The sequence below is a fragment of the Homalodisca vitripennis genome, chromosome 1, assembly GCF_021130785.1.
Source record: "Homalodisca vitripennis isolate AUS2020 chromosome 1, UT_GWSS_2.1, whole genome shotgun sequence".
Lineage (NCBI taxonomy): Eukaryota > Metazoa > Arthropoda > Insecta > Hemiptera > Cicadellidae > Homalodisca > Homalodisca vitripennis.
Genome location: NC_060207.1, coordinates 21,007,820 through 21,035,071, shown reverse-complemented (window position 1 = coordinate 21,035,071; position 27,252 = coordinate 21,007,820). Strand labels below are relative to the sequence as shown.

The following is a 27,252-nucleotide window of genomic DNA, read 5'->3' as shown; positions in this document are numbered from 1 at the left end:
ACAATTCTGTAGGCGAGTCACGAGATGACGCCTGGCATAGTGCACGGTTCAGCTGTGCATTGTGGTGGTATCACCTTATTTTGCAGGCACTTAAGTCAGTAATTACGCCTGCAACATTAGTGCACACGATTATGGTTAGAATCTCAAGAGAGGTAATTAGCGCTTTGAATTTTCCGGTATGCAGAGACCGTGGATCGTCTCGGGACTCGCCTACAGTAGGCTAATATTCGTAACAAATAAAAAAAATGTTATACGATAGTTCGCTTGTAGTTAGTTTATAAAATATCTTTATTAACAACAACATGAAATTATTTAAATGCGTTACTAATCACGAAACTTTATGATTCTTGTCATTTAGTCTTGAAGAATTGCCCTCAACACAACGAAGTGAAATAGTTGAAAGGACTATTAAAAACAAGCAAGTGAGAAAGAAGAAAAAGCGAAAGAGGAAAAGGAAATAAAAAGAGGAAGAACTCATTAACTGGTGCAAGTAAGTTGCATGATTATTTTTTTAAATTCAAATCCCCTGCAAGCAGGAAAATAAAACATTACTACTGTGCTTTAAAAATGTCTTCTGTTCTTGAACGATTTTTTTCGGAATACGATCTTGTTTTTTAACATATTCGTGATGCATTCAACAGTCTTATTTGAATTAGTGGAATGTATTTATGAAAAATTCAAATATATAAGAAGTTGGTTTATATTTTAGTAATAACTTTGAAAAACTGTACTGTTCTTTATTGTATAATAAATAATGGGTAACGCAACGACTAACGAATTATATGTAACGAAAATAATCACATTTGAGATACGGTATGCATTTATGATATAAACATCACATAACAATCAGTATAATGAAACGTCCTCTTAAGATTATGGTTATCTGATACTTATCAGCATGATGTACCTATACTTTCAGTGGCGTATTCAAGGTGGGAGATCCCACACCCCAAAACCTCACGAAAAAAAATAAAAAAAATCTCAAACACTGATGTGCTTTTACTAATAGCTTTAGCATTAAACAAATTGGCGCATTTAATATTTTTTTTAGCTTTAAGAACTAAAATTAAACTAATATTTATTTATGAGTGATGAATTTGCAATAGGTACAATGTACACAGCCTTAAAATCAGAACTAAATTCCGATTGGTTTAGAGTCGTGGTACGGCGGGGGATGGGGGGCACCTCAAATAGGTAAAATTATAGAAGTTAAAGGTCTTCAGGGTATCCGCTGTTACGAATATCGTAGAAATAAAACTTACACAGGCATTATTTTACTTGCTTGCTTAATCTGTACACACGTTAAAGTTAAGAAATTTACAGGCCTGCAGCTCGAACAATTCCGGAACTGTTCCTATCGAAAACCGACACGTCTTGTATAAAACGAGTATGTTAGTGCGGTACCAAAGAGCCAGTTTAGGCTCTAAAACACACAACCTAATTTTTATACAAATAAGCAGAGAAATTTGATTTACCGATATTATGGGAGGTTATCAAAAAGGTTAAACAATATGAAAAAGTAATTAAGTATAAAGTTTCTATTTGTGTACTAAAATCCATGTATCAGTTTCTTCCAAACTTGCATCTGCATTCCATTGAATAGAACAATAGTTATTACGAATCATTAATACAATTTATATTTCAGCTTGCTATTATACAATCTTATATGTAAATAAAACTTCAAAAAGAGAAATTTGATGGGAGAATATTTTGATAGATATTTATACCCAATATATAACCTCCAATGTTAACAAATAATTTGGTCCTCTGTCAACAGGAAGTGTTGCAACAGTCAGCCAAAATTGGGATATGTCCTGTTTACTCAACTCTTCTACAGAGGACCCGAAGTATGTTAGACCTCCTCAAGTTCCAAACTCTATGGGACCAAAGTTTGTAAGGTGAGACTCTAAACGAAGTTTCAAGGTTTTTAGTCTTATAACTACTATAATTTTGGAAGTGGTCTCAAGAAACTTTGGAGCTTGGTATTGGGAGAGAAGGATATAACCCTTCCTTGATGTAATAGTTTGAAAAGTAAATAACCTCTAGGCTCCAGCGGTTAGTCCGTTTACTGTGACCCAATTTTTGAAATTTTGCAGGTGTGTTCCTATGCTCAATAGTAAATATTAAATTCTTTTTTATCTCCTGTCCTCCTACTTTGAGAGGTATCATGACCCTCCTTTTTATAAAAAATCAACCACCCAATTTACTTCAGGAGGGTCTGACAAAGTTTTGGTGAGTGTTCTGGAAAGTAGACATTGAAACACACGCCTTAGAAACAAATTACGTATATAAGAGAAGTTGCCTCCCCTAACCAAAAGAGGGAGTGTGGGGGGGGGGGGTTATATATATTAGGCATAAAAACACACCTATACAATTAAAAAAAAAGAATCTGGTAAATGGACTAACCGCCAGAGGCTATTGGTTACTGCTGATAATTTTTAACATGTCTACATAAGTTTTTTAATTAAATTTTACAATGTTACTATTCTAACTATTCAACCTTTTCAAAACTGTTGTTTCGTTCAATAGTCTGTATAATCCGCAGTAGGCCTTGTAACGACTTTTCGCAACCGTAACCGTAACTGACCCAGAAAGTCTCAGTCGTGAAATGGGGTAAAGCTCGTATTCCAGGGGTCGGGAGAAGGTAGTTAGAATGGGGAACCCAAAGGCTCAGATTGAGAGCAGACTCAACCTAAGTGGACTCAATACGAACGCTTGGTAGCCAAGGCTCCAAGTATGGTGTGAGGAGGAGTATGGACAGTAGTAATTTGGAAACAAAAGCGTTGGGAAAGAGTCTAGCAAAAGAACTAAGGTTCCGCTCGGATTTCTCTAGTGGGGACAGAGAAAGAGGCGCTTGGATTTCTCTAGCGCAGGGCGAAAGGTTCCGCTTGGATTGCTCTAGCGGGCGAGGGGATAGAGGCGCTCGGATTTCTCTAGGGCAGGACGAAAGGTTCTGTTTGGATTGCTCTAGCGGGGAAAGACGAAGAGGCGCTTGGATTGCACTAGCGCAGGGCGATTTTCTTACCTGAGAGTTGCGAAGCGTGGTCTGTCTGTCAGCAGAGTATCTCAAATGGCTGCACTACCTGGGGTGGTCTCCCAGGAACGAAAGAGCGCTGTATCCGTGGTGAACTCCTAGGAACGAATGAGAGCTGTACTTGTGATGGTCTCCCTTATATAGCAGCCAGGTTGGCGCATGCGCTGAACCCCCAATATTGTCAGTCTGCTCTTAGCTGTGGTGCCAGCAATATCTCTCCGTAGCGTTATATGGTCTGCTTGTTCCAACCTGTTTGAAATGGCGACGCTGCTGTTTCTGAATACTCTACCGTATTCTTTATTGCAGGGATGGGGTCGTTAGGGGTCCGTCGGCATAAGGAAAAATGTGCCGACTTGTGTAAAGAGGCCCTGCAGGACGTATGGGGTGTAGGAATTAGGTGGGCGTGTAGGAGTGTTTAGGACAGGGTAAGGTTTATGGGGAAATTCGCGGAAGGCGATAAGGTAACGGGAAGTTTCATCGGCGGCGCAGGGTAGGGTCAAGTGACGGAGGAGCCGGACCCGGACGTGGGAAATTAGGACAGGGCTTATTGTAACGTCGGAAAGCGAAGGACATAGGAATTGTAAGAGGAAGTGTGTATAGGACGACGCCGACTGCCTGAAGGTGACGCCCAAAACGGATTAGTAGGACACAAGGACGGGAAATGTATAATGGTAAGTGGAAACATGGCTAACCGCTAGGGCGCTAGGAACGTGAAACTAGGACACGACGCAGGGGAAATTAGGACGACGCTGGTTGTTTACGGATAGGAGGGGAGTATAGGAGATGTTTTAGGTGTAGCGGAAATAAGGATTTATTGACGGAAAGAAAACGAAGGGTGTAGGTCTAGACGTAGGGCCGTGGGAGGAGACGCTAAGATAAGATAAGTTAGGATCAACAGGAAGTCGGTAATAGCGGAAGGCGGAAAATAAAAAGGTCAAGGGCAATAAGGAAATCTGCACTCTGGTAAACAGGGTTTCTATTAGAAAGGGTGAGGATTAAGGACGGGGACTAATAAGGGTCGTTACAGCCTTCGACTACACAAATTTGATTACATTACATATCATTTTGTAGTTGAAGAACTGCTAATTACATATAAAAATTAAGATTTTAATATTTATCTGATATAATTCAATCTATTCCATGCAGTTACGTTTCCATAAACTGTCTTACCAAAATAATGCTATAGGTCTCTGAGGGTCAGATTTTGGAGCACTAGTAATATATTGTACTCCTTATTAGCTTTGTTCCTTGTTCATACCTGCTAATAAAAGTATCAAAATAATCTGTATTTTTAAATGTTAGTGTTTAGATAAAACGTTTGTCTATACACCTTGTTTCAATATTATAACAGAATGTTACATTTTTTAAAGTATACAAAGAAACTCTTTCTCTGAAAACATCTCTGGAAATGTGATTACAAATAGGCCCCATTGGGACTTTGAATAATGCCTAACTGACCTTGACTCATCAACAAATGGAATATTCAAGGCAACTCTAAAACATAGGGAACTTTTATATATCCATCTAAAGAAAACCCAGTTACTTATTTCAATTTTAATGCAGAAATTTCAATTCTTCATTTTCATTATTTTTGATATTTTCTCTATTTTTTCGTTCCTCTAGAGTTTGTCACCCTAGGATGTTCAGTTTTCTTAATGAATGACCTCAAAATAAAATATTCTACATTTTCATCTAAAAAACCTACAAACAGATGAGCTAAAGTATAAATCGCAGCAATCTTAAAAATTCTCAAAAGTTAAAAATAATAGTAAGAAGAATACACTTTTCACAAACAAGGGACCACAGTATACATAAATTAAATTTGTAAAACCTTTAAAATAATAGAGTTTTTCCACAAAAATTCATTTTACACTGTATACTCACAAGAGAAGTATTTTAACATTTAAGGTGCACAAAAACCTATTCATGTTTATATTGTAAAGTAAATATTGCAGCCTCATCAATAAGTCCTAGAAGATTTTAATTTCAATTAATTATTTTTTATTATTTTAAATTAATTTAAAATCAGCAACCTTCACATGCTAAACTATATAAGGAGGTTTTTAATGTTGTAATTGGTTGGAATTTGGAGCAGGAATGTTATTCACACAATAACACTGAGGGAAAAATGATATAAACACTAAATGCAAATAGTTGTATAACCAAAGGTATAAAAAATAACAATATTGTAGAGATTGATATTGTATTATACTCATAACTGCAACACTTTTCAACAATAGTGTAGCAGGAAAAAACAGAGATAGTTTTATCAAGAATTTATTTGCTGGAAAATTGATCACAGATAATGGATCTAGGCTGCTGAAGTTCATGTTCCCTTAGCTGTACTTTGTATTACTGAATTTTTGTTGTACTAGAATCCACTAATAAAGGTTTATCAACATTATAATATAATAATATATAATGGGATCAAATGAGAAACTTATAAAATTAATTTTGCTACAGTTTTACAGAAGAGCTATAACTAGTAGATGTGAATGTCAAGTTAGCTCCAGTTCACCTTTCTATTGGTGCAGCTTCTGGAATCTGACACTGCCCCAGACTTGACTTCTGGAATGTTCGTCTGAAGAGATCCAAAAAATGTTGGTCACAAAAAAGCTCAAAATAAACTTTTTACATTGTTTCAACATCAGGCCGGACTCCCAGACTAAAACATCTTAGTGCACTGAATTATCCACCTGGTGAGACAATGGGAATATATTTTTACCTAGACTTTGTAGTCTTTGTGTCTCTGATGTCTAAATGATGTAAAGTGTTTATTTTGAGCTTCTTCGTCATCAACATAGTTTTGATATTTTCAGACAAACAAAACTCCAGATTCCAGGAGTTACGTCTGTTATAGCGTCAGATTCCAAGAGTCAAAAGTCTGTGACAGCATCAGATTCTGGAAGCTGCACAAAGAAGAATGTGAACTGGAGCTAATAACACCTTTCTACAATAGCTATGTTATAAACCAGTAGGCGTTAGACTGAAAATTCTGAAAATGTACATAAGAGATAATAGTAGATAGCATTTTAATGACAAAAAACTATGCATTGTGAAACATTGATCATAAAATAAACTCAGTTTTAAATTGACTTAGAACTTGACCAATTTTTATATCTAGTATATGAACTGGAGTGTTTCATTTATCTAATTATACTGCAACCTAATTATAGTGAATTGTTGTAGAACTTGTTCATACTGTCTATTAATATTTTATAACGAATATGTTCTATTTTACAGGTAAGAAAGGTGTGTATTTATTGAAATTACAACTTTTATACTTATAAAATATAACTATCTGAGTAAGTTGGATGAAAATGAAGATTGTTTTTACTGATAAGTAAGTAAAATTTATATACAGTTAAATTATGTAAATATATATTGATACAATAAGGTGATATACTTAAAATACCTTTGTAAATGTTGCTTTAAGTACTATAATTTCAGCAATACTTCATCAAATATAAAAATGCATTTCTTTAACGCAATACTGTAAATGTCACCACATTGTCATAACTCTAAGTAGCGTTTCTAAGTACTGTGTTATGTTATGATTAACCTGTGATAAGGTTCATATAATTTTAATCCAAAAATTCCTAATAAACTTGTATAACTAATTTTGTAAAATATTTATTGAAATCCGAGGAAGGTTTTAAGAAGAGGCTGATTGGAATAGTTTCCTGGAATATTTTAGAATTGAGTGGGGAATCAATCACTCCCTCACCAAAAATTGTATTTTTTCTTATGTGTTCTTTTGTTGTAGTTGTCAAATACAACTAAAACAATTAAAATTTCTAGAAATATACAGTATATTACTATTATATGGCTCATTCAATAGAAAGCAACCAAGAATAAAATAATAATATTATTATTATTTATTATAAAGTATAATCTAATACATAATTTCACAACATATTTTTATGTTTATGAATTTAAATAAAAGGTTATGACCTTTTTTATATAAAGTAAACTATAGACTATTAAATATTTGTATTAAGTACATTGCATGGTATTAAAAATTATCCTTTTTAGGAGAAAAACAGAAAAGCAGAAGTATCTTATAGCAATTTACCGTTGCATACCTGGGTACAAGTTGCATAGTCCTCGTAGTCGAACATTGGGGTGCCAGAATGAAAAATGGGTAGGTAGGCTACCCATCTGCTTACCCAGAAAAAGTAAGTAATTACATTCCAAATTGGTATTAATTTCTATTGAGCGCATTTCAGTTCTGCATGACTGTCAGTGCAGCTTTTGAAAAGAATTGATTTTAAGTAGACTGTCCTCAACTAACATTTATCTTTTTTAGTTTTAGTCTTTCCCTTACGGTGTGCGTTTTTGATCTATCATAATAAAAAAGACCATAACTTACTAATATTCCTATTTTTATTTTTAGAAAAATATGGTTGCATTAATGCTGGGTGTGAACATGACTGCAGAGAAGTGAATGGTAAACCTCAATGTTTTTGCTTCAAAGGATTCAATCAGAATGGAAAATCATGTATAGGTAATGTATTTAAAAGTTTTACTTATCAGAAAGTCTGCTAGATGTTATATTCATGTTAATTTTAACTGTCTCAATTTTTTAATTATAATAATTAGGTGTTCATTACATTTTACATTTATTTGAATATGAAAATCAAAAGAAAAACAAACTGGAAAGTTGGATTATATTACTAATATGCACTTTTCTTATTGAAATTAAAAAAATTAAGTGACTTTATTATGACTTATTTATTAATTATTTTGTTGTATGAAGAAAGCAAGTCTTATTGATACAATTGCTAGAGCAGCCCACACCAAAACAGTTAGTTGACATTTGAGACGGAGTTGCCATATCATTAACACCAGCTGATTCCACTGTGACATGGCTATTATAGCCATATAGTGACTGCTGGATTAAGTTGTCTGCAAAACATGGGTTAGTAATTTTCCATACACGTAAAACTGGTAACAGTGTTGGGCACGGGATGTAGAGGGGAGAAGATTCAGATGCACCAGCAAATCAGCACGAATATGAAAATGTACTTACAAACCTGTAATACAGTCAGATGTGTTGAAAGCCATTTGCCATATCGGCAGTAATGCTCAAGGGTCTGATGGCATAAAAATCTTGATTAATAAAAAACATTCTTTTTTAAACTCTCCCAATAATTACATATATTTTCAACATGCCACTGAGACAAAGTATTTTATCTTCACTTTGGAAGTATGCTAAAGTCCACCTCAGTTCCAACATCTTGCCAAGACTTCAGACCAATTAGTTAGTATTCTGTGTGCTCTGTCTAAAGAATTGTTACTGATTATTTAACTCGCAATAATGTTCTAAATAATTAAAAAGCAGGAATTCGAACAGGGACTGAAACTGCTTTACTGAGTCACTGACAATATACAATTCACAATGGACCAAAAACTAAGCACAATACTGAAAATTTTTGATTTTTCAAAGGCTTTTCACTGTGTAAACTACAGATTACTATTGGAAAAATTGGGAAACATTGGTTTTTCAGAAAATGTCCTGCAATGGCTGAGGTCTTATCTGTCTGGTAAAAGGCAGTGTGTACGGGTAGGTGGCATAACATCCAAATGGTTGAGTGTGGTGTTTCTCAGGGTTCTATATTTAGTCCTCTGTTCTTTATGTTATACGTTAATGACAAGCACAATACTTGTACACTGCAAGTCCCACATTTATGTTGATGATTTCCAGATATATATATCCACGTTAATACACCTGATCGATGATGGCATTACCATGATCAGCACTGTCATTAACAGTGTGCTGGACTAGACAAAAGTAACCATGGACTTAAACTAATTCACGAAAAAGCTAAACCGATTGTGATATCTCATTACCACTCTCTATCTTTGATCGATTTTACATCTATATGTAAGGTTTACTGTACGTGGAACTGTGCTACCATAATATAATAAAGTTAAAATCTTCGGACAGACAATATACTGTATTCTCAGCTAGACTGATGCAGTAACAGACTTTTTAGAAAGTCTTTATACCTTTTTATCATTATAAGATTTTTAGCTTATATTCTCCAGTAAAGTTATATTTTTAGTACTTTTAGTTGTTAATATTTTTAAAATGTCTACAGTAAAATATTTATAGTTTTATTATTATTTTAAAATAAGAATGTTTTGTTTTAGTCTCTATATGAGATGAAATGTAAGAAAGGGCTGTGAGATCCTAGTTTCATCTCAAGCAATGAAATATTTAATTTGACCAGCCACAATTGGACTATTTCCATGCAGAATATTTCCATTGCTATGGTTGATAATTTTTATGCATTTGTTTGTATCAATAATATAAAAAAATAGAGGCCAATAATTCACAAGTGTATCAGTTAGGAGATTCCAGCGTCTGTCTGGTCCTTTTTACCAGGTATGCTTTTTGCTTTCAAGTCATTCTCATGTTCACAAAGAGTGTCAGACACCTAATCTTTCGCAGGTCCTCATGCTTGTTATGTAGATGCAACCGCTCTTCAACTTGTTCACATTCTCATTCCCACACTACATTTCAGTCTGTGATCCCATTTATGGTACTAAAGTAGAATTAGAGCGCATGCCACTGGAAGTGGAAAACGTTGAAATTCTGTCAAAAAATGACACAAATTGCACAAAGTCAATGTACCAGGAATTATCCATGGGCACAGAATAATAAAAAACTTTTAAGAATAATAATTTTAATTATCTTTCTTTCTTCAGTTACTATAAGTTTACTAATAGCTATTTTACACTTTGTTGACAATTTCAGCTTTGCTTCTCAGGAAGAACAATATTCAGGATTTGTTTCTGCGTAAAAATATTATGAGGTTTTGACAACTCTGCAAAATATAACTCCTGGGTACCTTCAAAAATTGTTTCTGCAACCTTTGAATTCTCATAGTTCCACCGTATGTCATAAACTCCAAGAAGAAATGTATTCAATATACACTTGACATAAATAATCAATGTCATAATTACTATGTGTACCTTTGTAACTAAAACGTATTTAATATTTTTAGACAAAAATGAATGCAGTAAGAACAACGGAGGATGTCAAAATACATGTCACAATACCCCTGGCTCATTCTACTGCAGTTGTGAGACAGGGTACAGACTGGCAGATGACCGCACCACATGTGTAGGTAATATTTTAGGCCTACTTGTATTTTACCTTGATGTTACATCAACAACAGATTTCTCATTCATTTTCTTTGTACAACTTTACTGTTGCTGTCATGTAGTTAAAACATCTTAATAGCTCATTTGGGATTTAAAAAAATTATCTTTTTTTTATGGAACCTTTGTTAATTCTTTTTTACTGCTAACGCTGTTTGGGATGATGTGAATAAAACGAAGTAGTCTCCTATTTGGGTATTTATTATTTCTATTGCTTTCAAATGAATAAGACAGCTAACAATTTCTTGGCTCAAGATTTCCGCTACTGAAGAAACTGCTTATAAAATGAAGTAAATAATGTTGTTGCTTTACATTTTGAGCAATCACTCAGTAAAAAATAAGTAAGTCTGGGAGTCACATTTAAATCTATCTGTTATTTTTCAGATTTTAAGTGAATTGGATTTTTTAGGGTCAGTTGATGAATATTTTGGAAGAAAAACTATTGTACAGATATAATTATCTTTTCCTAAAAACTCTTAAAGCGTACACACACAGTGACAATGACATGAGCAAATTCACAAAAAAAAACAAGTAATATCTAAGAGAAGCAGTCGATCAATACATTTTCACATCTTATGCCAACCATTGAACTGTTGTATCATTAGTCAGGCATTTTTTTATTCACCGTAAATAAAAAGTTTATAAGAGTATTTTCATACACACAGGATCTAATGTTTCATATAAGTAACTTATATTGGCACTTTATTGTTTACCCAGATATTTTATCTTTATAATTACAGTAAATATTGTTATAAGCTTAAATCATTTTATTTTTTGTATATTGAATATCAAATAGTACTAAGCAACTCAAAATTTGAGTTGGAATTATTTTTAATTTTAATTCTATTTGGTAGTAAGGTGTAAGGTTACATTTTACAATAATTGATAACTTCTAACAAAGTATTAAGTCAGACTGGTCTGCATAAAAAGTACGGAATAATTTTATCTAGACAATGGTATGAAGGGAGTTTTACTAGAAGATATATTTAGTGAGAAAAGTCTGAGAGATGTGTTACAGAAAAATCAATAGGTCAGTAATTTAACAGTAAAATAAGTCTTTTAAGATATAAAAAGGGGCATTCTTCCCAACATGCAGAATTATAAAATATGTATTGTAATAAAATAATAAAGAAAGATGAAAAACTCCAATGTATTACTTAATGTAGTTTGGTGGTTTTCATCATGCATGTTTTTTTATTCTTAAAAACAAAAATTAAATTTTATTTTCCACATTATTTGTATGTCATGACAATTACTTCACAGCAACTTCATAACAACCTCTTACGAAGTAAAAATGTCTATAGCATAATGAAATTTATTATTTTTTCTAAATTTATACTTCACTGTCTTCAATAGCATTTTATTTTTTTGCTCACTCAGTTGAAGGATCTACAGGATCTCTTTGTGTACAGATATAAATGAGTGCTTGTTACGGAACGGACATGGACCGTGCCAGGGACAGTGTGACAATGTGGAGGGTGGCTACCAATGCTCCTGTGAGGGCGTACCTGGCACTCGGCTAGCTGAGGACAACACCAGCTGTGAGGACATAGATGAGTGCAGTGATCAAGGCCACCTCCTAGGCTGCTCACATTCATGCATCAACACGCTTGGCTCTGCCTTCTGTCTCTGTCCGACGGGATACCAGCTGGACTCTGACTGGAAGACTTGTAAAGGTAAATTTCTAGCTTCTTCATTGACGTAAGGAAGGTTTTACACAGGATGAATTGCAATAGCCTTTTGTAATAGCCGGCTATAGTGAAACGATCTAAAATTTTATCCTGTAAGAATAATTTAACATCTTATTTTTGGTTGAAGAGTTATGGGTGATTACTCAATTTATAGATATCATAAATATTTATTATGATAAATATGATATTTAAGTAATAGACAAAGTTATAGAAATCAATCATGATATCAAAAACTAAAAATTGCTTAGATTAGAATGAATGATATTTTTAAAATAATGCACCACCATTAGTTCCATGCAAAAAAATATTGTTAATTTTATCATTGTTCCTAAGAGGTTAAAATCAATATGACTTCAGCACATTCAGCTCTTATTTGAAGAAATAAAGATTTTCAAGGTTGTGAAAATGGACATTTTGGCTATTTCTAGTGGAATTATTTGAAACCCAAAATATATTTTTCTGAGTGAGTATTTAATGCTTTATATTACTTAACAAAACTTTAAATTATTTTTTTCTTCTTTTTATCACAAGAAAATATGACGATCAGTTTATTCTTGCTAGAACATTCAACAGTTCGGCAGGTGTGAAAACTTTCCTAGTCAAAAGGAGAGTTATTATTTATTATATAGTTTGAATTTTCTTAAATACTACAGTATGGCGTGTTGCAACAATGTTAATTAATTTGTTGGTTGAACAGACATAAACGAATGTGAGGAACAAAATCATCTGTGTGAAACAAATTGCATCAATACTCCAGGATCTTTTCATTGTGGACAAGGCTGTGGTGATGGGTACCATAGTGTACAAGGAACATGTGAGGGTAAGTTTGATCACATTGTTTTTCTGTCCAAAATAAAAGGACGATTGATGATTTTGCTAGTATACTCCTACTGGATGTCAGAAATCCTACTATCCTTTCAAACCAATTATTGTCAATAACAAACATTAAATAAAGAAGGGCCATTAAGGTGATTTTTCCCAAAAGGCAATGGGAACAAATTCTGAATTTGTGGCCTCTATTTGTCTAACTGTTTTAAATAGTTAAATAAAATGATAAAACTGTTTACAGAAGAATAAAGAGTAGTTGAGGTATTATAATTTAAAACCAATTAATCTGTTCATGTTTTAGATATGAGGAGCAAATTAATAATTTGTTACAGAAATCAAGGACAATTATTTGGACAAATTTAACTAAACAATCAAAATTTAACTGAAATTAAACAGCTGTTGACTCTTTCAGTTGAAGCTTGACAAATTTAAAGAAACATTTGTTTTTAATTTTAGAACTGTGCTTGATTGGTAGTATAATGCAGATAGCAAATCTAAAGTTATATCTAACTTTCACTCCAGATTGCACCAGTGACGAATTAAAAACATCTAATGTATTGTAAATGTTATTTAAACACTGTTATTGCCCAGCCTTAATGAGCAAAGCTGTGAATGTTTTTACATATTTTACTTTAAACTTGTGGGCTTTTTGGTATTTTAGGTGGGGAGATATGGCATTTTCACTATGGCTTAAGGAAAAGCAAAGAAATGAACACTATCATGCCTCAACGATTTGTTCTTTCCCAGACACAGTCTAAAAAATTGTTGATTGGTTGAACAATTATAAATCTTCAGCCTTGGATATTTTGCTCCCTTATTGACTTTACAGGCATTCAGTCTTTGGTTTCATGCAAGTTTTGTGCTGATTATTTTTAAATGCCTTAACTTAAAACAATTATAAAACTCAATCATGAAAAACTATTCAAATTAAAAAAAAACTTCAATGGCATTTGGATTTGTAGGTATACAAAATGCTCTTATAAGATTGGACATTGTTCTTATAGGGTAAAACTCAAGAAGGATTATACAGGGTGATTCATGAAGTTCTCCCCCCACTTCTACAGCACATTGTACTAGTAAAAATAATGAAAAAATGTTATATAAACATAGGTCCGCTTCGTTAGCGAGTTACAGCTAGCGAAAGATTTCGCTTTTTGAATTCCTGGGTAAAGAGTAAAATAAAGCCATACTGAACTTTTGGAAAGGTTAATTAAGTAAGAAATATCGTGGATTCTTATGTATTTTTACCTGAATAAAGCTAATAAAATAGGTTTCAGAACTGTACTGTAGTAGTTTTTGAGGGATTCAGGGTTAAATGCAAAAAATTGGGGGCACGAAACAATGTTTTTTTAAGTTTGATGTACAATAACTTTGTTAAATTGGTTAATAAATACATAAAATCAACGAACATTAATTGTAGAGAATTTAATTCTGAGAAAATTTATATAATCAAAGTCTAAAATAAAACAGAAATATAAGTACCAAAAAATCGATTTTATTCAGTATAATACATTACTAGCTGTAAAGAAATACCGTACGGTATTTAGTTAAAATAAAATAAAAACAAAATTTTTGTTCCTTAATGATGAGATAAATTGAGAAAAACAAGAATTAACTGTTAAATAAATTTGTTTGTAAATAAAAATATCATGTTCTATTACGTTGTATTTTTTTTTTAAATAAAAATTTACATCAAATGTTCGAAAATAAATTAAGCAAACATTTTCCCATTATTGTTTACTAATCATCAAAACGCAGTTTTTTGTTTTATTAATTTCTAAGTTGGTAACGCACGAATAACAGCTGATCAACAATGGTATTCTGTACTGTTACGTTAGAACTGTGTGTTAGTGGTGTTTTGCAAGCTACAGCAGGAGATCGGGTTCTGTGAATCGTGTTATTAAATGCAATTTTTCTGTGAGTTATAATTCGATTGTTTATTCAGCGAAAAAATGCCTTACTTATTTACATCAGAGGAATATGCTGATATGGTTTTTATTTTGGGTTACTGTAATGGTAATGCTAGAGCTGCTGTAGAAGAATATGAACTACGTTACCCTAATAGGAGGATTCCAGATACCAAAACAATTTCAGGAACTTTTCGTACTCTTCGGGAAACAGGATCACTACCAAGTACTAGAACCAATTATGAACGATCTGTCCAACTTGATGATGATATTGTTATTTAATGCTGTTCATCGCAGTCCAGGTGTAAGTACACGACGTATTTCTAGGCGGATAGGAGTTTCGCAGTCAACGGTGTGGAGGGTCACTTAATCGAAACAAATTTTTAATCCGTTTCATAAACAAAAGGTTCAACATCTACAGCTAGGGATGGTCCACTTCGCTTGGAGTTTTGCAACTTTTTGCATATTAATAATCAACTATACAAGCGTATTTTGTTTACGGATGAGGCACAATTCACTCGGGATGGTGTCAATAACTTGCACAATGAACACTCATGGGCAGAAGAAAATCCACATGAGGTAGTGGAACAGAACTTTCAACACCGATTAGCGTCAATGTCTGGTGTGGCCTTTTGCACAATCGGCTGATTGGACCTTTCATATTACCTGAACGCCTAAATGCTGAGTTCTATTTGCATTTCCTTCAAGAAGAGTTTGCCGCAGCTGTTAGAGAATGTTCCTTTACATCTCAGACAAAATTTGTACTTCCACATGACGGAGCAACCTCCCCACTTTTCACGCGCCGTTTCTGCTTACTTAAATCATCAATTTCCTGGACACTGGATTGGTCGTGGAGGGTCTCACCCTTGGCCACCAAGATCACCAGATCTATCTCCATTGGATTATTGCATCTGGGGATGGATGAAAGACATTGTATACAAGACAAAAGTGAATTCTCGTGATGAATTAATTGCCCGTATTATGGATTCGGCTGTGCAGATACAGGGAAGTCCCGAAAAATTAAGAAACACAACAAAAGCAATACACAAACGTGCTGCAAAATGTATTGATAATGATGGCCCTCATTTTCGAACATCTATTATAAAAAGGTGCGTACGGTTGGCCCAACCTGATTAATTTTGCTTAAAACTAGTAATGTAATATACTGAATAAAATCGATTTTTTGGTACTTATTTCTGTTTTATTTTAAACTTTGATTATATCAATTTTCTCAGAATTAAATTCTCTACAATTAATGTTCGTTGATTTTATGTATTTATTACCAATTTAACAAAGTTATTGTACATCAAACTTAAAAAATCATTGTTTCGTGCCCCAATTTTTTGCATTTAACCCCTGAATCCCTCAAAAACTACTACAGGTACAGTTCTGAAACAATAGGTTTTATTAGCTTTATCAGGTAAAAATACATAAGAATCCACGATATTTCTTACTTTAATTAACCTTTCCAAAAGTTCAGTATGGCTTTATTTTACTCTTTACCCAGGAATTCAGGCGAAATCTTTCGCTAGCTGTAACTCTCGCTAACGAAGCGTTTTTCGGACCTATGTTTATATAACATTTTTTCATTATTTTTACTAGTACAATGTGCTGTAGAAGTGGGGGGAGAACTTCATGAATCACCCTGTATATAGCCAGCTCTTGAATTATTTTTGTTCTAAATTTTAAAACAAGAGATAATGAAGGAAATGTCCAATCTTATAGACATTGTTCTTAAAGAGTAAACCCAAGGACGATTAACTAGAGCCAGCTGTTGTACTATTTTTGTTCTAAAGTTTAGAAACAGACTTTCCTTGAATAAGAACTCATTTTTTAATTTGTTATTTTTTAGCTAATAATTTTCTTTCCAAAAATGCTTTTATTTATTTTATATGTTTGATTATTTAAAAGATTTTTATATAAAATCTATTAAATTCTAAAAAAATAATTAGAATTGGACAATTTTGAAATCAATGCATGTATTGTATAAGCTAGGCACATTCATTTTTGTTTTTATTTATTCCTACATTTCTCGGAAGTATGATGAGTTTATTCTGTGTATATAAATACAGCAATAAAAATATTGTTATATTTGTAAGCAAAAAGTTGCTAAACTAAATTGTTTATTCAGTTTTGTGCAAATTTGAGAGTAACATATTTGTCTTTTTTCTAGATGTTGATGAATGTGCTACTAACGCGACTCAATGCTCCCATGGATGTACAAATACACTAGGGTCCTACACATGCTCCTGTCTACCAGGTTTCATGCTGGACAGTGATGACAGAACATGCATAGACATAGATGAGTGCTTGGAATATGCGGACAGTTACTTGTGTTCCCATGTTTGCGAAAACACAATCGGCAGTTACAAATGTGTCTGCCCAGGAGATCATGAACTCTCCAATGATCACAGGACATGCCATCCTAAAGAGGATGAGTGCCAAAAAAAGAGTTGCTCTCAAGATTGCATATTTGAAAACGGAGAAGCCATTTGTACTTGTGATGAAGGATACGTCTTGGAAAATGGAACAACATGTGTGGACATTGATGAATGTGAACAAGGGATTTCAGGATGCTCTCACAATTGCATAAATGAAGAGGGATCATACATATGCTCTTGCCCTTCAGGATTATCTTTACTGTCTGACAGAAAAACATGTGTTGAAAAAAATAAGCACGCTTGCCCAAAAGGTTATGAGATGATAGATTCCAACTGTGAAGATGTAAATGAGTGTACAAAGAATCCTTGCTCTCAAATATGTGAAAATAATATTGGTAGTTATGAATGTCACTGTAATACAGGATTTTATATTAGTGAAGATCAGACAACATGTGTAGATATTGATGAATGTGACCAAGAAAATGACTGCGCTGTTGGCCTATGTATCAACAATGAAGGAAGCTACTCATGTAAGTGTTCCCCAGGATATAATACAAATAACGTTACCGGAAAATGTGAAGATATCGATGAATGCAGCTTTACTGTTGATGAGGAGTCAACTATTTGTTCTCACTCTTGTGTTAATTCATTGGGTAGTTTTCACTGTGAATGTCCAATAGGATTTGTACTTGGGGGAGATTCAAGAACTTGTGAAGATATTGATGAATGCCTGGAAAACAATGAGATCAATTCAAGATGCTCCCATGATTGCATTAATGATATTGGGAGTTATCACTGTGGATGCCCCCCAGGCCATATCTTGAAGGAGGACAATCATTTATGCTTTGAAGTTCAAATGTGTGACCTTAATAATGGAGGATGTTCTCATATTTGTATTCAAGATGGTGGATATTCCTTTTGTGAATGTCCAGAGCATTTTACTCTATCCAGTGATAATGTAACGTGTTTGGCATTGCACTGTTCAGAGAACAATGGCGGTTGTTCACAGGTCTGTAATCAAACCACTGGTCTTTGTTCTTGTCACAGGGGATTTACTTTGGAGTCAAATTCAAAACAATGTATCGATACAAATGAATGTTTGTACGATAATGGCCATTGTTCCCAACAATGTGTGAATACTGAAGGTTCCTATCATTGTGTCTGTGATCCTGGATATGAAATGGACATTGTATCTCAGAATTGCAATGATATAAATGAATGCACAAAAAATACCTCAGTTTGTGATCAATTGTGTGTAAATTCAGAAGGTTCTTTTAGTTGTGGGTGTTTTAAAGGTTATGTGTTGGCCGATGATAAAATTAGCTGCTCAGATGTCAATGAATGTTTGGAAGAGTCTAAGTGCAGCCAACTTTGCATGAATACAGAAGGAAGCTTCAAGTGTGGATGCAAGCAAGGATTCAGTCTATCTTCTGACATGAAATCTTGTGAAGATATTGATGAATGTTTCCTGAATATGTCTGACTGCAATCAAATTTGTAAGAACTCTGAAGGAGGATATTCTTGTGAGTGCAGAAAAGGGTTTAAGCTGATCAATGAATCATATTGCATTGAAGACTTAAAGGACACAATCAAACAAGAGGGATGTGAACACGGATATAAAGTTTTGGGGGACAGCAACAACACGTGTTGTTGCAAGAGTGGATTTGTTCTCTTTAATGAATTCCAATGTGTGAGAGTCGAAGATTGTATAACAACCGATGGATGCAGTGTAAGTACACTTGGATTGCACCTTTGCCACTCTTCAGAACAGACATCTTATGAGACAAAAAATGTCAGTAAGTATTTGCTATACTGATAGTTTTGTTTAGGAATATAATTTTGCTATTTGGTATAAGGCACCCCTAGAAATATCGTTGGTAATATGTAGTATCTTATTGAGCCTCAGGAGATTTAACTTCTGGTTGGTTCATGCCTGTCAGTAGAACCTGTACGGAGTACAGGGAAACCCAATGTGTCACTTAAATCTGGGCAAGCCTATAGATGTCCAGTAGCAATACATCACTAACTGTAAATGTCCAGATATTGGGGTAAAAAAGGCTGGTTGAAAGGTCTAGTTTACTACATAGGATGAATGTTAGAATGACAGGAGCTCCCTTAATGAGAAAGATTTTTCCAAACTTATCCATGAGCGAATATTGTCTCCCCTGAAACAGAGCTGGCCTCCCCTTCTGCAGAAATTTGTGTGGAAATAAACAGTTCTGCACAGTGATTTTTAGACAGTGCAACCATGCTAAAACTCTTAAGAGTTGCAATCTATTAGAATTTTCTAGTACCTAATTACCTCGTTCTAATGAATTATATTGGATATTTTATGTTGTAGTCAGATTGTTTACTCATAATATTTTTTAATATTTGTTTAATATTTTTCTATAGTGTACTAATAAACAATCATTCTTTCTGTTGTATGCTACTATATAATGTGCAACTATTTTAAGTGGCAGATTTTAGTACCGAATGATCTTCTCATACATTGTTATATCTTCAATGGCTGCATAATGGATAGCAAGATTTTTGTAAGGAATGTGTCCTTGGTGATTTGGAAATTTACTGGTGATTTTTGCAGCATCACGAGGATGTAAGCCATTTTCTCAGAACGAAAGAACACTGAAGACTGATTGCGAGTCTACAACTGAACTGTACCCTGAGGGCACAAGATGCCACATCAGCTGTAGAGCTGGCTATGTGCTTGTGGGGTCCAACACCAGAGTCTGCCTAGACAACGGTTCGTGGTCAGGTCAAACTACTCATTGTCAAGGTATGATTGATTAAATATCACAAATAATTTTGAAAGAACACTATGCCTTTCAACAGGCCCTCTAGGAGTTATTAGCCTATAGTAGCTTCCAATGTCTAGCAATAGCAAGCCTCTGAGAGTTCTCTGATTCTATAAATTTCTAGCAAATAGGAACTCTGTGTTCCAGTTCAATATATTTCAGCATCTGGACACTTTCAAGTTGCAGGAGCTCCTAGTCCTGGAAGCCTTTAGCTATCAGACACTTTCAGCTTGTATAATCCTTGTGAAAGTTCAGGGCTGTTCCTGGCCTATGGAAGCTAATGACTTCTAATAGCTCTCAGCCTCTAGTTTCTTCACAACCTCTGGAAGATATTATCTGGGACCTCCTGACCTCTAGAAACTTCTTTTCTCTAGAGGCTATTGACCTATGCAGCTCTCGTATTTTTGGAAGGTCTGAGCCACTGAAAGATCTCTGAAATTGTTGAGATCTCTGGAATTTTTGGTATATGAGAGCCCAAGAAGAAGAAATATAGTATAGTAGGCTAACCTTAGTAAACAAAAAAAATCCCTTTCAACAGCTATAAACATATATTTTAGGATGAGACAGGATTTAAAATTTTCATGATTTTATAAATTCATAAAGTTTGTCCACGACTATTTCTACAAAGTTATAAGGTTACAGAATTTTTTAATATTTAAATAAGCGTTAATACTCTATGTTTATGAATTTTATACATATGTAATTTTTTACAGCTCAAATTCGACCATACATAAATTGCCCTACTCCTCTTAGAGTAAACCTGCCTCTTGGTCAAAATAGTACATTCGTAAAAATAATCAAGCCAAGATCCAACATGGATTGGGACAAGTAAGTAGCCTATGATACGTTTTATATAACTAGAACTTCAACTTATAAATCGCTAGAGATTTGAATTCGGAGTAGGTAATAATTACATCTTGTGCCTGTAAAGTATTTTGTGTTGAAATCTGTTTTGATGCAATTTTATTGTAATGCAATATTTATTACTATGAGAAAGATTAACTGGAGACAGCAAGATACAATCAAAACTATAAAACACAGCATTAATCTTTTCTAAAAGTTGTTTATGTTCTATAAAAATAGTCACTTGGATATTTTCGTCAGACACAAGAACTAAATTATACCTACATTCTTGACAACTTTATCAGACAAAATAATGTACTATCATCAGTTTGACAGTGATTGTATCGCAGAATTGCACTGAAAGTACATAATAAAATTCCTGAAAATGGCATAACAGAAGTTTGGAGTTGTTTTTGCCTATAGTTACTTTCCTTGAATCTCCCAATTATTAATTTAATTGTATCTTTCAACTCCAATTGATATGAAAATGACACATTATATTTAGAAATAGCTTTATTTGAACATTTTGGAAAATTTAAAACTGCCATTTTGAGCCAGAACAAGTCTTCAGTTGAGACCACATCTTAAATTAGTATCTAATTAACAAGTTTTACTAAACACTGTAAAATTGTATAAAACCCTTGATGATCAATGAAGGGTCTAAATGTTGATTTAAAGGCAGATACTAAATAGTGAAATAGAACTAAAATGGTGACAGTATAATCGTTGTATATTATATTGTATTTAATAATTTTGCAAAGTTATATATTGTTCACAAGCTGTGTAAATAGTGACTCAATAATAGTTGGTATTTTAATACTGTTAAATAATATAATTCAACATTTATTTTTAGGCACATAAGTTCTGTTCCTGGCTGGGGGAAACAGCTACAAGCCTTGCTTCAGTTTGGAACTACCACAGTTCAGTTCACAGCCAGCAGTCCTACATCCCCTTATATTGCTAGGTGCAATGTCTCCGTTTATGTCAGAGGTATTTACCAACAATCAATTTATAAAATGAATAGAGAATTAAATCAAAATTGTCAGTAGCCTATTTAGTTACTATGTGGTATAGTTCTAATCAGGGTTCAACATTGGAAAAATACTATTTTATCAAATATTTTCGCCCCAAAACTGAAACTTCAGTATACTTATACAATCTACCCATAGTACTTCAACTACAGTAACAGTAAAAAATAAATCCAAGGTGTTTTTTTCCAGATGCAGAGAAGCCCCAAATCAAGTACTGCCCTGATGACATTGAGGTAATACAATTGCCTCATCAAAAGAAAACTCCAGTGACATGGGTAGAACCTTTAATAACAGACAACGTTCATGTGGCACATGTTTTTCAATCAGAGGTATAATATTTACTTATTATGACTACTTCAATACCACTTATAGATTGTGAATTTCTTTATTAGCTATTGCAATGAAATAATTAAAATTGATTCTAATGTAAAGTTGACTTATATTTTTCTTTATTAATTATTTAAATCTTAAATGTAATGAGGCATTTGTAATACACGATTTTATTATTTACACTTACCGATCTTGTCGCAAACTATTTGAAAATTCAATTAAATTATACTAATCTGTTACTCACTTAGTCAGAGAGATTGTTAGTAGCATTTCTTGCCACTAATATTCAGCCATATTGGTATATAACATGAGAGGATAAGAAGAGGCTTGCCTATATCAAATTGGAAGGTTATTACCGTTTTCTTCAGATAGAGATATTGAGTTGAACACAACAATCAGCTAGCCACAATATCACCTCAGTCCATAACTCTTTCGGTTGAGGAAATAATTAGTCTTACCAGTGGGTAACCTATGAGAGGCACGTAACCTAATCATAATTTCCTTTTTATCTGTGCAACAGTATGTTTTTTTAGATTTTATTTTTTATTTCAGAAAGCAATAAACATATGTTTATGTACTTAAACCTAATACCAGTTATTAAACATTTTTCAGATATTTGATATTAAACTAGCTAGTACAGTTAATCCTTTAAGTTGAGTTTTTAACAATATTGTTATCTGCTACTGCCGGGTTTACTTGCCACGCTCAGAGCTGTTCCACAGTCAGCACACATGTAGCGCATTTCTTGTTCACCGTGATAAACTTTAGTGATATCTTCCATTCACAAAACTACCATCAGAATTTCCTGATTCGTCATGTAACATCAGGTTGTGGTTGATAAATTGGAAACAATTTGTCAAAACTAGGTAACAATGACGTTCTGTTTTTAATGTTCAGTTAAAATTTCACCAAGTTTTTTTGTTATAGTTGACTGTCAAGAATGTAGTAGCAGTTAAACAGCACTGCTGTGGTGTTGTATGAGTTAAAATAAACACTACTAGAGGCCAATGTGAATTATCTTATGTGCCAGGTGTCGTGTAATGAAGCAGCTGTTTGAAACGTGTTAACAAGAACGTGGCAGTCAAAGAAATGTAATAATCAGCTGAAAATATAAGTATTCAATATTTCCAGATCACTACAACTACAATCTCATGGTGATATTAATACTTTGTTTTATTTCAGAAACCTGGAGTTTTTCTGAGAAAAGGGTCACATGTTATAAACTACATAGCTGCTGATTCTTCTGGCAACATTGCTTCCTGTCAGTTTACAATTACGGTGACAGGTAAAATTAAAGATTAACTAAAAACTTTTAATATTCTACATCTGAATGATATATTTGACCTTCCAGAGAACAGACCTTGTATCCAGATGGCGATTGTGTGGCAGAAATTGTTTTCAGTGAAGACAATTCTGTTCTTTAAAGTATAGATAGCGCTACTTTACTAAATCTTTTGTTCAGAGTTTTAACACCTTTAGTAATTATCTCATTTTTATGAATTAAATTTAAAACGTTGAAGTTGATACATAATCAAAGATAATATGTAAGGAAGCAGAGCATAACAGAAACATCTGGCCAGTCAAGATATATCACATAACATAAATAGGAATATAAACTTTATTTTAAATTCATGTTCTCATTTCTCTGACTTATTTATATCAAATGACATAACTATTTTGCTTGAAAAAGAAAATAATAAATATTTCATTTTTGTTTATAGGTATTTGATGTACAGTTAAACTATGTTTGATATAATCCGATATATTTCAATAACGATTTTCATGTCTAATTGCAAGGTGTATTCCTAAAGTAAGGGCTTATAACAAAGTAGTTATTTAGATTCAGTAGTTTGGCAGCTGGTGACCGCAGTCCATGACAATAATATCTTCTACTTGTTGTGAAGTACATTTGTGTGCACAATGATCTTCAGCAGCTGAAATCCATTAGGAATAGTACGAAGTGTAGAATTCAAACGCAGTTAAAGTTCACTCAAACCAAAAATGTTCAAGTAATCACAGTAATAAAAAAACTGATGCCTTATTTTGGTATGTATTTGTTACTGTTACTGCAAATACTTTCCAAACATCTTTCCTGGGATAATGAAAAAGCGGGTAACTGTCAACAAGTCTTATCCTCTTTCACGAGAATATATGTCATAACATTAACTTTGACTTCCTCTTCTTGCATTTGAAAAAGTGGCTTTGTGAAAAATGTTTTGGAAACAACAAGGATGTCAACTGCCATCGACTACCTAATTCACAGACCACAACTTCTTTGCAGGTATTGAAGAAGTGTTAAGGTGAAGTGTTTAGTATTAAATGCAGACTAGATGGAAAAGCGAGATATTAGTAAATTAATACTTATTAATAACTAGTTCATATTTTTAACATAACCAATTAACCTTTAGTTTACGAATATACCTTCAAATAATAAGGTCATGTTGCGATCAAAATTTACTTCCTAATTATTTTTTTCCAGGTGCGAATGAAATAGAAAATGAACCATGAAAACAATTCGAGTCTGCTAAAAACTGATCTTCAAATATAACACTGCCTTCTTCATGTAATGAATGAGCAAATGTTTACTAATTAAAATTATTTAATTTTTACGTCTTCTTTCTTTCCTCCATGAAAATCTTAATCCTTTCAGGAGTACTTGCATCTGCTACTAAACAGTATTGTTGTTTCAGAACGATATTTCCTCATTTACATAGAAATAAGAGTGACATTCTTGAACGTTGGATTTTTTTAAAGAATAAATTAGGAGAGAATATCGCCAAGATATGAAATGTTCTCCCATCCCCCCCACCACACAAGACATTTCCATTAAGCAGTGGCTTAATAAGGGCCCTTTTTCTTTCTATTGTTGACGAATTATCTCAAATTTTTTTTGTTTGCTTAAACAACAATGGCTACCAATTTGAACATTTAATTTGAAGTTCACAAAAGATTTACAACAATATTCAGTGAGTAATTTTATTGTTATTAATGTATATTATACTCTTCCAAGTAGTTCATTAATTTTCGAGTTCCCAGGAACCTTCATCAGAAACATACTGATTTAATGTAACAAACAAACAGAAACCAGACCAAAAATTTAAAACATAACTAAAAAATAAAAATCATGATATATATATATATACATTAATTAAATTTGTATAAATGGCAATAGCCGAATTTTTTTCAATAAACATTGAATCACAAAAAGTACTTGCTCTGCCGGAACTCGAACCTGGATCTCTCACTTGCCGAGTGAATGTGCTACCATTACACCACAGAGCCCTTAATTTTTACGATTCAATTTTTTGTATTTGGCCGAATCTGTCACATATGCTTTTAAATAACCAAACTAACATTTGATATATATTTGGCCTACGATATTGTACATAAGTTTTCATGTCTGAATTAATTGTAATTATGTGTTTGTCTCATTTTACAAGGGCTATTCGGAAAGTTGATTACGTTTTGCGCTGTGGCCGCTAGGGGCGGGACTAGCGTGGTGTCAGGACGTCCCACCCCTCAGTGGCTATCCAGCCGTGCTAGCGGGAAGTTTGTGTTGTAACTCATCTAGTCACAGTGCCTGTTTGAAATGTCTGCCGCAATTGAAAATCCCGCCAACTGTGAGGTGCACGCAGTAATTAGGTTTTTGACTGCCAAAAACTGTAATCCTATAGAAATTTATCGGCAGTTGTGTGAAGTTTATGGGAACAACATTATCACTGAAGGTGGAGTGCGACAATGGGTCAATAAGTTTAAAAATGGCCGAACAAAAGTTCATGAAGAAGAGCGAAGTGGAAGACCCAGCATAGTGACTGACGAACTTGTTGAGAAAGTTGACGCAAATGTCCGAGGAAATCGATGGTTAACCATAACGGAACTTTAGCTTAGTTTCCCTCAAATTTCACGAACTTTGTTATACGAAATCGTCACTGATAAACTTGGCTTCAACAAGTTTTGTGCAAGATGGGTACCGAAAATCCTGACCGACGTCCACAAAAACCAGCGCATGGCTGCAGCGTTAACAATTGTGGATGCTTACGACAAAGAGGGTGAATCACTACTCGATCGCATCGTAACTGGCGATGAAACATGTTAACTGCGAGACCAAATTGCAGTCAATGGAGTGGGGACACACAAGTTCCCCTCACAAACCAAGAAAATGTTTGCAAACGATGTCGGCAAGAAAGGTTATGGTGACCGTTTTTTGGGACAAGAAAGGTGTAATTCTTGTTGATTTCCTGGAACGAGGCACTACAATCAACTCAGAAAGGTATTGCCAAACGTTAAACAACCTCAGAAGAGCGATCCAAAACAAGCGTAGGGGAAAGTTGAGCTCGAAAATTCTATTAATTCACGATAACGCTCGACCTCACACGACAAATCGCACGCGTGAAGTTCTCGAATCATTCCAGTGGGAGTTGTTTCCTCATCCACCAGACAGCCCGGATCTTGCACCAAGTGACTACCACTTGTTCCCAACAATGAAGAAGTGGCTGGCAACGCAGCGCTTTGACGACGACGCAGAGCTGCAGCAAGAATTGACAAACTGGTTGAAGACACAGGCAGCAGAATTTTATGAGGAAGGCATTGTCAAGCTCATCCATCGATATGATAAGTGCCTAAATTTGAATGGCGACTCTGTTGAAAAGTAGTATTTAAGTGTGGCTTTCAAATGTATATAATAAAAATGTTTTCCTATACTTTGTTAATTTTTAATTCCAAAACGTAATCTACTTTCCGAATAGCCCTCGTAAATAGCTATTAAATGTTTTTGTTGATGTAAATTATATTTTAGTATTAGTATTTTAATCTAAAATCACACTATTACAAGCGTTATTTATTGATCAAATTTTATAATATATTTTAATTAGGCCATTCTTATTTGTTAATCTCATTGTCTTGTTAATTTATGATTATATTGTCTGTTGAACAATATATAATTGTCATTGTTCAGTAAATATTAAAAAAATTATTATAAGCCTTTGACTTTGTGAATTACACTGTTGGTGTTTAAAGACAATAAAAACTTGATTCTACCTTCAGGCATACAAATATGCTATTTGGTACCTTCTATATAAAGACTTGATCAGACCTTTTGTAAAGAAGGGCTCTAAAATAAACAAAGGGGTAAATGAAAAACTATAACTAGGTAATCTTTCACATTTCAAAAGTAAAATGTTACTTAATAAGTACAATTTTATTTGTTAAAGGTAACACACTAAAAATAGGCACTAAGATTGTT

The 27,252-nt window shown here is 33.7% G+C and overlaps 1 protein-coding gene across 4 annotated transcripts; it reads left to right on the top strand.

Annotated features, from left to right (window-relative positions):
* The first annotated feature begins 361 nt into the window (after positions 1–361).
* Positions 362–24,619, top strand: LOC124357950 (fibrillin-1-like). 4 transcript variants are annotated; one of them, XM_046810114.1, is made up of 14 exons: positions 362–490; positions 1,778–1,898; positions 7,070–7,212; positions 7,431–7,541; positions 10,048–10,170; positions 11,617–11,880; positions 12,593–12,709; positions 16,804–18,807; positions 19,596–19,787; positions 20,520–20,634; positions 21,503–21,639; positions 21,870–22,009; positions 23,193–23,295; positions 24,490–24,619. In XM_046810114.1, the coding sequence occupies exons 2-14, from the start codon at positions 1,810–1,812 to the stop codon at positions 24,516–24,518; spliced, it is 3,567 nt and encodes a 1,188-aa protein (XP_046666070.1). In that variant the 5' UTR covers positions 362–490; positions 1,778–1,809; the 3' UTR covers positions 24,519–24,619. The 4 variants fall into 4 exon arrangements, with proteins under 4 accessions (XP_046666070.1, XP_046666060.1, XP_046666079.1 ...); XM_046810104.1 differs by having other exon boundaries at positions 12,593–12,715; XM_046810123.1 differs by lacking the exon at positions 12,593–12,709.
* Positions 24,620–27,252: the final 2,633 nt, after the last annotated feature.